This window comes from Osmia lignaria, chromosome 11 (assembly GCF_051020975.1).
Source record: "Osmia lignaria lignaria isolate PbOS001 chromosome 11, iyOsmLign1, whole genome shotgun sequence".
NCBI classification, from domain to species: Eukaryota; Metazoa; Arthropoda; class Insecta; order Hymenoptera; family Megachilidae; genus Osmia; species Osmia lignaria.
In genome coordinates this window covers 1,927,851-1,940,775 of record NC_135042.1, presented here as the reverse complement: position 1 = coordinate 1,940,775, position 12,925 = coordinate 1,927,851, and the positions used below count along the sequence as shown (strand labels likewise).

Below are 12,925 nucleotides of genomic sequence, written 5' to 3'. Positions count from 1 at the left end.
CTATTACAATACGTAAATCCGAAGACATACGAGGAAAATTGGTTAGGTTCAATTGTAAGGATATAAAGAAATTTCAATCTTTAACGGTTTGTTAGTTTTATTTCTTATTCCTTACAACTATTATAATTTTATTCTCTGAATGGTCATTACAATGAAAGATATATTAGATACAACTTGATTCCTCATTTAATTTGTTATATACATATCAGGTTTCTTGCAACTATTGCAACTGGTCCACGCTTATACGATATTGCATATTTTACTTTCCTATAATACAACAAGGAAACAAAACTATAATATAGTGATTACCATAATACAATAGAAAATGTTAAGCTTGCTATAAACCTTATGTGTTTTCTGTGTAGTTATGCTGCACTTTCGCTTCGTTGCTTTATAATGACTAATGACTGATTTTTCTTTTGAATGAAACTTCCACTAGCGTATTGATGAAATTTTTCGATTAAAACAAGATCAAACACGACATAATTTGAATTATACTTACTTTATATATTTGCATTAGGTTTTAAATAAATAAGTAGATATATTGCAAATTATGTCGTGTTAGGTCTTATTTTAATCAGAAGAACCTTACAATTACATTGGTAAAGTTTTCATTTAGCAAAAATGAAAAATAAAAATAGTTATGGTTAAATTAATATTGTCTCACTCAAATGTTTCTTTTCGTGCCCTTTAATTCTCGGACCTCTTTCTCTTTCGCTATTTGTCCTTTTCTACGCTCGCCAGCATTCAAGAACTCGCTCGAGCTATGTCGTTCTGCCAGCATCACATTTTCGTTACCTATTCATCGAATATTTGAGTGTAACGCAAAATCAAGGGAGTCCAGTATAATAACACATTCTATGCTGAAAGAATATACTAAGTTATCTGTCTAAAAAAATTTTAATAAATCTGACAACAGATTTATTTTCCGGCTGCTTTTCTTAAGTAATCAGCATTTTACCAGTCTCCTGTACGCATCGTGTGTAGCAGTTTGTAGCAAACTCAACATGTTTTCGATATTACGTCGAATACACAACCGATCGAAAAATATTAAAAATGCAGGATATTTTGTGCCGTTTTTTATATGCTAAAGGCGATTGACATGAAATAAATGACTAACAATGAATAGTATAATAAAGGTGATCGCTGTTCATCTATTTCCTTTCTACGATGTATTTCTTCTACAAGAGACGGTTTCCTAACAATTTACAGTACAGTAAAACCTGGGTATATGCAAGACGTCCGATCAAACTTCGACACCGCGCTTGGATATGCATATGCAATGTTTTGATTCGATCTCTCTGACTTTTCGTCTACTTTTAACATCAATTTTAGCAAGTAATTACAATTCAAACTATATCGTGTTTGGTATCATTTTAATCAGAAAAATCTGGCCAATGCGCTAGTAAAAATTTCATTTAAAAAAAGTCAAAGATAAAAATGTTTTATAACTGAATTAGTATTAGTCACACCGATATGTTTCGACTCTTTCCTTTGATCATTGGACCTCTCTCTCTCCTCCATTGCCTGTCCCTTTCTGCGTTCACGCTTGGCTGGCGTCGCGCGTAACCCGAGATTCGACACCTCGCTTGGATCCCAATCTCTCTTGCATATGCATATCCAGATTTTACTGTACTGTAAATTGTTAGGAAACTGTCTCTTGTGGAAGAAATACAGGATTGCCTCGAAATAAGCAAGTGGTCTCTGCTTCGAAATAAGCAACTGTTAGGTCTCGAGCCACTTGCTTATTTCGAGGCAATCCTATACTACATCGTAGAAAAGAAATAGATGAACAGCGATCACCTTTATTATACTATTCATTGTTAGTCATTTATTTCATGTCAATCGCCTTTAGCATATAAAAAACGGCACAAAATATCCTGCATTTTTAATATTTTTCGATCGGTTGTGTATTCGACGTAATATCGGAAACATGTTGAGTTTGCTACAAACTGCTACACACGATGCGTACAGGAGACTGGTAAAATGCTGATTACTTAAGAAAAGCAGCCCGAATATAAATCTGTTGTCAGATTTATTAAAATTTTTTTAGACAGATAACTTAGTATATTCTTAACATAGAATGTGTTATTATACTGGACTCTCTTGATTTTGCGTTACACTCAAATATTCGATGAATAGGTAACGAAAATGTGATGCTGGCAGAACGACATAGCTCGAGCGAGTTCTTGAATGCTGGCGAGCGTAGAAAAGGACAAATAGCGAAAGAGAAAGAGGTCCGAGAATTAAAGGGCACGAAAAGAAACATTTGAGTGAGACAATATTAATTTAACCATAACTTTTTTATTTTTCATTTTTGGTAAATGAAACTTTTACCAATGTAATTGTAAGGTTCTTCTGATTAAAATGAGACCAAACACGATATAATTTGCATTATATTTACTTATTTATTTAAAACCTAATGCAAATATAGAAAGTAACTATAATTCAAATTATGTCGTGTTTGATCTTGTTTTAATCGAAAAATTTCATCAATACGCTAGTGGAAGTTTCATTCAAAAGAAAAATCAGTCATTAGTCATTATAAAGCAACGAAGCAGCATAAGTACACAAAAAAACATGTATTTTTATGTATTAAAAAAACGTTAATGCATTAAGAATCAGAACTGAAACCGTAAAATAGGGATTCGAACTGATTCTCCTGGTTTCTTAATTCAGCCATATTGCCATGGACGAAATTATATTATTTTGTCGATTCGTCGATGCTGCTGCCACGTGCTTTAGCGGTTTGAACATCGAGCCGATAACGTAGAAATGACGAAAGCAGCCGAACTCTGTCAAACCCGCAGAGCTCACACGGACACGTGGGACAACGCGCTTGTGTTAGATGAAACAACTGCGGTAGGGGAATCACTGGGACGTCGTGGGACGTCGTGGAGAGGGTAAAAATTTGTCCCACGTCCCACGGTTCTGGCATCACTGCCCACGACGTCCCAGTGACTCCCCTACCGCAGTTGTTTCATCTAACACATGCGCGTTGTCCCACATGTCCGTATGAGCTCTGCGGGTTTGGCAGAGTTCGGCTGTTCTCGTCATTTCTACGTTATCGGCTCGATGCTCAAGCCGCTAAAGCACGTGGCAGCAGCATCGACGAATCGACAAAATAATATAATTTCGTCCATGGCAATATGGCTGAATTAAGAAACCAGGAGAATTAGTTCGAATCCCGATTTTACGGTTTCAGTTCTGATTCTTAATGCATTAACGTTTTTTAAATACATAAAAATACATTTTTAATACATTAATACTATGAAATACATTAACTTGGGAAGCAGTTAAAAAAAGGAGTTGAACTGCATCTTTTTTTGATATTTTTTTAATTAATATTTAAGTAATTTCTTCAATTAGATATTACTGTTATTCTAACTATTGCAATACGTAAATCCGAAGACATACGAGGAAAATTGGTTAGGTTAAATTGTAAGGATATAAAGGAATTTCAATCTTTAACGGTTTGTTAGTTTAGAGCCACTTGCTTATTTCGAGGCAATCCTGTACATCGTAGAAAGGAAATAGATGAACAGCGATCACCTTTATTATACGATTCATTGTTAGTCATTTATTTCATTTCAATCGCCTTTAGTATATAAAAAACGGCACAAAATATCCTGGATTTTTAATATTTGTCGATCGGTTGTGTATTCTACATAATATCGAAAATATGTTGAGTTGGCTACAAACTGCTACACACGATCTGTACAGGAGAATGGTGAAATTCTGATTACTTAAGAAAAGCAGTCAGAAAATAAATCTATTGCCAGATTTATTAAAATTTTTTTAGACAGATAACTTAGTATATTCTTTCAGCATAGAATGTGTTATTATGCTGGATTTTCCCGATTCTCCTGAAAGTGTGCGACGTTGGCAGAACGACACAGCTCGAGTGAGTTCTTGAATGCTGGCGAACTTAGAAAAAGACAAATAGCGAAAGAGAAAGAGGTCCGAGAATTAAAGGGCCCGAAAAAAAACATTTGAGTGAGACAATATTAATTTAACCATAACTTTTTTATTTTTCATTTTTGCTAAATGAAACTTTTACCAATGTAATTGTAAGGTTCTTCTGATTAAAATAAGACCAAACATCATATAATTTGCATTATTTATACTTATTTAAAATTATAATTCAAATTATACCATGTCTGATCTTGTTATAATCGAAAAATCTCACAAATACACTAGTAAGAGTTTCATTGAAAAAAAAATCAGTCATTCATCATTACAAAGCAAGGAAGCGAAAATGCAGAAAGTTACGCAAAATAAGATAAGTTTTTAATAAGTTTAACAGTTGATACTGTATTATAACAATTACAGTAAAACCTGGATAAATGCAACGAAAGAATGCTTAGATAAATGCAACCACTGGGTCCCAATCTTGGTTGAATTTATCCAGGTTTTACTGTACCAAACTATATTTTTATTTGTTTCCTACATATATTATGGAAAGATAAAATATTCAGCATCGTATAAGCGTGGACCAGCTGCAACAGTTGCCGGAAACCTGATGAAATATGTAGTATAAATTAACTAAAAAATCAAACTGTACTTTTCTGTCTTTCATTTTAATGACTATTCACAGAATAAAATGATAATAGTTGTAACGAATAAAAAATAAAACTAACAAACCGTAAAAGATTGAAATTTCTTTATATCCTTACATTCTATCCTATCCAATTTTCCTCGTATGTCTTCGCATTTACGTATTGTAATAAATAGAATAACAGTAATATCTAATTGAAGAAATCACATTTGTATCACGTACATACATATGTATATATATAAAACTTAAATATTAAAAAAAATATCAATAAAGGAAGCAGTTCAACTCCTTTTTTTAACTGCTTCCGAAGTTAATGTATTTCATAGTATTAGTGTATTAAAAATGTATTTTTATGTATTAAAAAAACGTTAATGCATTAAGAATCAGAACTGAAACCGTAGAATCGGGATTCGAACTGAATCTCCTGGTTTCTCACTTCTACCATAGTGCCATGGACGAAATTATATTATTTTCTCGATTCGTCGATGCTGCTGCCACGTGCTTTAGCGGTTTGAGCATCGAGCCGATAACGTAGAAATGACGAGAGCAACCGAATTCTGCCAAACCCGGACACGTGGGACAACGCGCTTGTGTTGGATGAAACAACTGCAGTAGGGGAGTCACTGGGACGTCGTGGGACGTCGTGGAGAGGGTAAAAATTTGTCCCACGTCCCACGGTTCTGGCATCACTGATTAACGGGCCGTACTCACTTGAGCATTTTTGCCCGAACGAACGTTTTCGGCACACGAATGCTCAGGTCAATACGAGGCTTTATAGATACGGCTGAAAACATTTGTAATTGTAACGATTGTATCAGAAGTTGGCAGCATTTCTGATGTACATGTAGTTAATCCGTAATGGGTGTGTTGATTCCCGTTGAATACTGTGTACTTGAAATTATCAAATGGGTCAGTTGTTATAGGTTGCCGACGCTCAAACTAGGAACCTCCTCGTAGAAGAAAGGTTTTTAATTTTTCGCCGCCTCCGAAAAGCTTGAAATGTATTTAGTATACTATTTAACGATTAAGTAGGTTTTATTAATTGCTGTAGAGTATTGGTATAAATGATATGGAAATAATTTTATACTTTTTAGTGCATTTTGTTAATGCAGCAAGAGGTTTTATTAATACTGGTCATACAGTTGTATGAACGAAATATAAATTATTTTAAACTTTTTAGCGCATTTTGAAGTCAGTTGTATTTTTTGTTAAAAATTATTCTATTTCATTAAAGAACTGACAATCAAGCACAGGAGTGGCACAAGGTTGCTTTCATTACGTACTATAGAATGGAACGAAGTTGAGTGTGATCAAAACTGTACAAAATAGAAGTACCTATGAAATTTTTCAAACCGAACATTTGTGTTAATAAAATTGATGTTACGTTGTGTGTATTTTATGAAGCCTGTTGTTTTTTAAGACATTACGTAAGTTACTATGATATGACTTTTTTTCAGAGGGAAGTCTATTCATCCATTCTGCAATAAAGTAAAGCAGGATCCATTGCAGACAGAATGTACGGACGATCGAAATTCGGTGGCATTGTGCAATTTAATTAAATATTCACAACCATTGCCCAAAAAGTATCAGGTATAACATTAAATATATATATATATATATATATATATAAAACATTACATTTTGTAAATACTGAAAGTTAAAATGTCATTCTCCCGTAACTAATATTTTGGATTTAAATTAACAGATTTGTTTTTTATTTTCATAATAAACAGAATTGTATGAAGAAAATATGATTCAATGATTACACTTTCATGTTATTGTTATAATATTGCTCAATTGCATTTTCAATCTTTTACATTTTGGAAACATTTTTGCATTTCCTTCCAACAACTCGGTAATTAGATATAGAATTTTTAGAATAAAGTTTAAAATTACTCATTTCCGAGAAACAAGGAACTCCAGATTATCTCATTGGTACATTAGTTTATTGTACTGTACGTTTAAACAATTTATTGTTTTTGTTTTATTGTCAAATAATTTATTGCTTTAATTTTTCTCAAAAAATTTGTGGTAATTATATAAAAAAAGAATTTCTATAAAACTCATATATGTTTTTAAACTCAACATTTTGAACTACTTTTTTCTTTACATATACAGTATTGATCCGTAATAAGCAACAGTTTTCCGGCTCGAAATAAGCAAATCTCTATCCCCACCTTTTTGTTTAATGTCGCCCGCAAAGTGAAAGGTCCGAGAAATGAGTGAGAGGTCCATGAAAGCGCGAAGCCGATGTTTAGGGTAATAAATTTCACGCTCGACTGAGCAGTGACATCGGTTAGTAGAAGAAGGATGGAATACATACATATGTATAATGCTTTCTCAGTCTGGTATATTTGCTTCGAAATAAAGCATAGTGCGAGAATGAGAGGGCATGCTATATTCTATCCTTGTTCAAAAAATAACATCCTTGCTCGGCCGATCACTTTATGATGTGCCGCTACCTCGGGTCTCTCACTTGTTTCTCGTGTACTGTATCGTCCCGTTTCGAGAACAAAGTCGAGCCGAATAGCCTACCTGATCCGTAATAAGCAACAGGCCAGATCCGAGCGTGTTGCTTATTACGGGGCAATCCTGTACCGTTGATCAACTTTAGTTTCCGAGATATTCCCAAAAGCTACTGTTATTAATCTAATGAATTCAGTATGGGACCACAGCTTATCTGCTCTTTCTATAAACACAGCACGATACCTGGCAAGCGGTATATATGTATTATAGGTGGAACTTAAAAATTCGACAGTCACTTTTTGAATTTTGACAAATTTTTTGACATCGTGAAGCCCACGCAGGCCGAAATTAAAAATCATTGAAATCAGTTAAGTTTGATTTTTTTTAAATCAACCGTTGTATCTATTGGTTTTTGGGCGATGCAATGTGTTTATCGAAAGAGGAGATAAGTGATTTTTTTTGCGAATATGTCGAGACTTAAAGCCGAACGCCGGTTATATGTATAGGAAGAAGTTGTTCAAAATTGTTAATTTCTACAACATTCTCAAGTTTTATCGACAGTCCATTCTTTTCTGCACAATTACCAAATTTGTTGTTTTAATGTATATTGACATAATCTTTTAATACGTAGTACTTTTTAAAACAATTATCTGAGAGACATTGGAACTCATACAGCTGTGTATAACGAGAGAATGCAAAAATATTTTGTAATATTTAATAATATGCAAAGATAATTGGACATTCTGAGTTGTCAGAAGGAATGTACACCGCCGGCATAGCTGTAATTCCAACTACAAAGGATTAATGTACATTATTAATGATGCTAATGCCTAGATATCTGAACATATATATGTACGAACGTGTATGCCTGAAAGTATTGACAATAAGTTGCAATATCAGAAGCCAGGATTACTAAATTGCAATATTTCGTGAGATAATTCAAATGAAGAAATAATATACACTACCGTCAAAAAGTTTGGAAACACTCTTTAAAACAGAATACCTCATTTAAAATTGGACCAAATGACTTGAGGTTTTTCGAGAAGTTATACAAATTAATTTACTAAGATATACGCTGTTGTCGTTTTAAAAAATTACAATTTGTTGAAATCGTGAAAGAAAATAGTGAAGTGTGTTACGTGGCCAAAGGCTAGGCAGCGCGTGTGGCTAGCGGAGGCTTTCGGATAAGAGGCTGCGTAACTTATATTATATTATTACACGTATATTATTACACATATTATTACTTATATTATATATCAATACAATCCGAGCGGTTAGATTGTGTTGTTGTGGGAACTTTAGGATGATGTGGGTGCAAGTGAATTAACACTTTGTAATTATTAATTATTAATATATTTATTAGGATATGTACTTAAAATGGACTGTTCGTGGCGACTAACGAAATCGTTCTCGTGTTCTTCCGGAATCCGCACGCTGTCCCAGGAAAATTGGAAGGGGGGAAAAACCCTTCGCCTTCAAGGACTAGCCTGACTTTCCTTCGACCGACCCGAACCGGGGTTCTGGCAATTGTCAATTTTATTGCCCAGCCCACGAGTCCGGTCGTACGCAACATAAACAAATACAGGCTTTCTCAAGCAAAGACCCGGACGCTAAAGTAACACGACAATCCGCCACAGAACTGTCACTAGTTTCACTGGGTTTGAAGAAGAATGCTAATATGGGTTTGGCACAGAAATGTATATTTTACAATTTCAGGCTATTACAATTGTTCTTGTCGCGAATATAGGTGTGTAATGTGTATATTATCTATTTCCGCTGGTACTCGGTTTTGACGCACTGGCAATGCGGGGGTGTTGTGTGTGGTTGATTAGAATGCCAAATAGAAACACAGACTCGCGGATTCTAAGGTTAAACCTTGCTCGAAGGGGACTTCAACCCGATCTCACCAAACAGCAACTACCTCACGATTGTATACGACGTGCTCAACACTAGATGAACTTTGGTACTGCCCTAGAACGTTGGTACGAACGGGTTTATATACTAGTTAGAAAAGAGGTGATCTGGTTATTATTTAGATGATCGGGCTGGGCCGATCTGTTTCGGTGACGGGTTGGAGTGGTTGCATCTGTTGTGCGATTACGGTGGACCCATTGCTTTCCCAAAACATTTGGTTCTGTTATCGCTGGATAAAAAAATTCCATCTGTTTATTTCAAGAGCAAATGGCCTGTTTGCTTGGAGTTTTCCTTTCCCGATGTTAACGGTTTATTTTTTAAGAGAGGCATGTTTGATAAAACGATCTGCCTACGTTACAAGGGTAATTTTTCAACTGTTTTATGTGAACCTATAATAAAAATTTAAAATATGTTTTTTGTAAATTGAAATAAATTATGTGTATGCTGAAAATTTCATCGAGATCGGTCAATGCATTTAGAAGTTACAAGTAATTAAAATTTCCGAAAATCGTGACTTTTCATTTGAGAACATAACCCGTCATGATCTTACAATTAGGTGAAAAGTGACGATTTCCGGAAATTTTAATTACTTGTAACTTCTAAGTGCATTGACCGATCTCGATGAAATTTTCAGCATACACATAACTTATTTGAATCTACGATAGACATATTTTAAATTTTCATTAAAGATTCACATAAAAAAGTTGAAAAATTACCTTTCACTATTTTCTTTCACGATTTCAACAAATTGTAATTTTTTAAAATGACAAAAGCACATATCTTAGTAAATTAATTTGTATAACTTCTTAAAACATCTCAAGTCAATTCGTCCAATTTTAAATGAGGCATTCTGTTTTAAAGAGTGTTCCCAAACTTTTTGACGGTAGTGTATATTTCATACAAAAAGTCGAAATACTTTACCAATTGTTGATTTTTGTGACACTGTACCCTAATTTTATTACACAGAATACTTCAAAGAATTAGTCTGTGTAAATAACAACGTGCAGATAAAAAAAAAAGTAAGAACAGATTATTTTTTATGCAGATCGATTCTTTAGAGCATTCTGCGTAAACAAATATTAGGGTACAATATTATAAAAATTAACAATTTGAGTGTTTCGAATGTTTGTATGAAATATCTCATTTTGCAGTTTAAAATATCTCATAAAGTGTTATTTTTTTAAATATTATATATATGGTCTTATACTCCGAAAATCAATCCATGCAAAATAAAAATTAGGGTCGTTAGTTTTCATTCAAAAATTTATGCATGACCTTTAGAGGAGTTTTTAAGGTCATTCCAAGGTTCGGAAAATAAGACTGTAGTATGTGTCCCTCGATTGTATACAATTTTCATCTAAAATATCCTTTCGTGTTATTCATATTTCAGTAGCAATACTGAATACAAGAACGTATTATATAAAGCTGGAACCTAATTTTTTAAAAAGGCAAAGGAACAATCCTAGTATAGCAGTTATGGAATAACGCTTGGTTACACGTGTTTATCGAATTTAACAAATAAAAATATAAATAAATCATGTAAAATTAATTGTATATATTTAATAGAAAAAGTCATGAAGTCAAAAGTGAAAAAGCAATAACATTTTATGCGAATTTTCTAATCAAAAGTTTACAACCGGTCATATGACCGGTCATGGTATGTTTAGTGTTAATTATTCCATTTCAATAATTTTTATTTGTTGTTTGGAATGCTTAGAATTTCCTTTTTTACATTATGACAGAGGACAAGAGATTAGATTCCGTATTCATTTTAAACAACAATTAAAAATGTTCAACCAGTTAAATTTTTTTATTGTGCTATGCCAAGGGGGCGCTATCCGTTCGTTCGTACCTACGTCAAGCCCGGCTGACGCTACCGTCCCTGAGCCAGCGCGCTATACGCGTTCGGATTGGTCAGTGTTTTTCCTTAATAATTCAAAAACAAAGCTTGAAACAACATTTTCGCAAAGGAAAATGTTGTTCAGAATCACCCCAGCTAACACCCCTTCACGGGACTAACGCGAGTTCTGGGCCACCCTGTACAGATAATACGTGTTGAAGCGAGATGCAACAAAAACCATCCAATTTCGAAGGAAAATCTTAACGGATAGAAGTGCAAAAAAGACCGTGGGAAAGAGAAGTTACTAAAGAACACTGGTGAATAAAGGCGTCAAAAAGGTACATAGAAATAAGCTGCTTAAAGAAAAAGAAGCTGACAAAAGAGGTATGAGGTTAGATTGACTAATGATTTACGTGGAAAAAGTCGATAATTGCAGATTAATAAACTACGCGAATAATACGTCAATAACTGTAGATCGATTGGTTGATAAACTGATAAGATAAAGAAAAACGAAGATAGCAACATCTAGGGGCAGATGAGAGTGACTGTATGTACAGTCCGGCGCAGCCAGTGAGTGAAGCATAGACGCAAAAGCGAACACAGAGTGAGGTACACGTACGGAAGTACAGACGCAGAGGAAAACATAGAGAGGAAGGGTTGCAGAAAAAGAGGAAGGCTGACCTTACCTGAACAGCTTGAAAGGCACAGGTCGATATAGATTTGCTCCATATAGATTTCGTCGCTTAGTCCACCTTGTACGTAAACGGAAATAACATCCATTTGATGCACATACATTTCTTCATTTACTGCAGCAGCGAGTAATGTACGGATCGTCTCGTATCTCGCCACAGGAGCGAAAACGTCTTCATAATCTCCATATTGCTGGGTATATCCTCGAGCAATCAATCGTGCTTTGTATTTCTCCACTTCACCATTTTGGTTAATTTTGGTCTTAAATACCCATCTATTGCTTAATATTTTCTTATCACTTGGTCTCGGAACAAGAATTCATGTTTAATTTTCCATCAACGTACTATATTCTTTATGCATGGCTGACAGTCATACTTTCCTGTTTACTCGATTCATGGCTTCATCTACCGACATGGGATCCATCAATTCAGCAACTTCAGTATTATAGATTTTTCTTGGTCTTCCTACCTGACCAGTTCTCAATAATTTTGGACGACCACGTCTTCGTTATGGCTCTTGGTTTCTTTCTTCAATGTTGCTTTCATGCATATCTTCGTTTCCGAATTCTTAATTGGTCGAATCTTCCACATCTTTAGGTACTTCAAGTTCATTTTCGTCCGATACATCGTGAACTGAATTTGGTATCGCAAAAATATCTTCTGACGGTTTTTCATTAGATACAATTTTTTCGAAGAACTTCACATCCATTGCCTTTATTACTGTCTTAGTACCTGATTTCCAAAGTCGATACGCTTTGGCTTCATGCGAATAATCTATCATTATAAATTCGTCACCTTTTGGTTCATACTTTCCCCTATTTCGCCCTTTGTTTAATGCGATGACTTTACTTCCTATAGTTCTAAAGAAGCCCACATATGGCTTACGTCCCGACTACGCTTCAAAAGATGTTACTCCGTTTAAGGATTTCGTTGCGCATCTAGTCCTCAAAAAGGTTGCTGTATTAATCAGTTCAGCCCATAACAAGTTTGGTAAATTCGCTTGTAACTTCATACATCTTGCCATTTCAACAAGTGTACGATTAGCCTTTTCGGCTTCGCTGTTTTGTTGCGGTGTAGGCTCAACGGATAATTTTCGCGAGATTCCTTCTTCCTCTAGGAAATTTCTAAAATTGTGAGATAAGTACTCTTTCACGTTATCGGTGCGAAGAATTTTTATGTTCCGACCCGTTTCATTTTCAACTTTGCGCTTATAATTTTTGAACGCCTGTAATACCTCCGACCGATTTCGAAGCATCGCTGTTTCTATATATCTAGAATGATCGTCTATAAACGTCACAAAATATTTGGCCCCGCCGAGTGATTCGGTGCTCATGGGCCCGCAAATATTCGAAAATTCATACCAGAGACTAACTAATCATTCATCATCTTCTTTAAATCATGAATATTTACATGCCCGTACCTTCGATGCCATTTTAATAAATTTAAATCACTTGAATT

The 12,925-nt window shown here is 34.6% G+C and overlaps 1 protein-coding gene across 3 annotated transcripts in view; it reads left to right on the top strand.

Moving 5' to 3' along the window:
* The window catches only part of Invadolysin (leishmanolysin-like peptidase, invadolysin), a 1,079,802-nt gene that overhangs the window by 972,346 nt on the left and 94,531 nt on the right, over window positions 1-12,925 (top strand). For all 3 annotated transcript variants that reach the window (XM_076690814.1, XM_076690812.1, XM_076690813.1), the window contains exon 11: window positions 6,016-6,148. In XM_076690814.1, coding sequence (XP_076546929.1) covers window positions 6,016-6,148 — 133 coding nt within the window. The remainder of the gene's footprint in view (window positions 1-6,015; window positions 6,149-12,925) is intronic.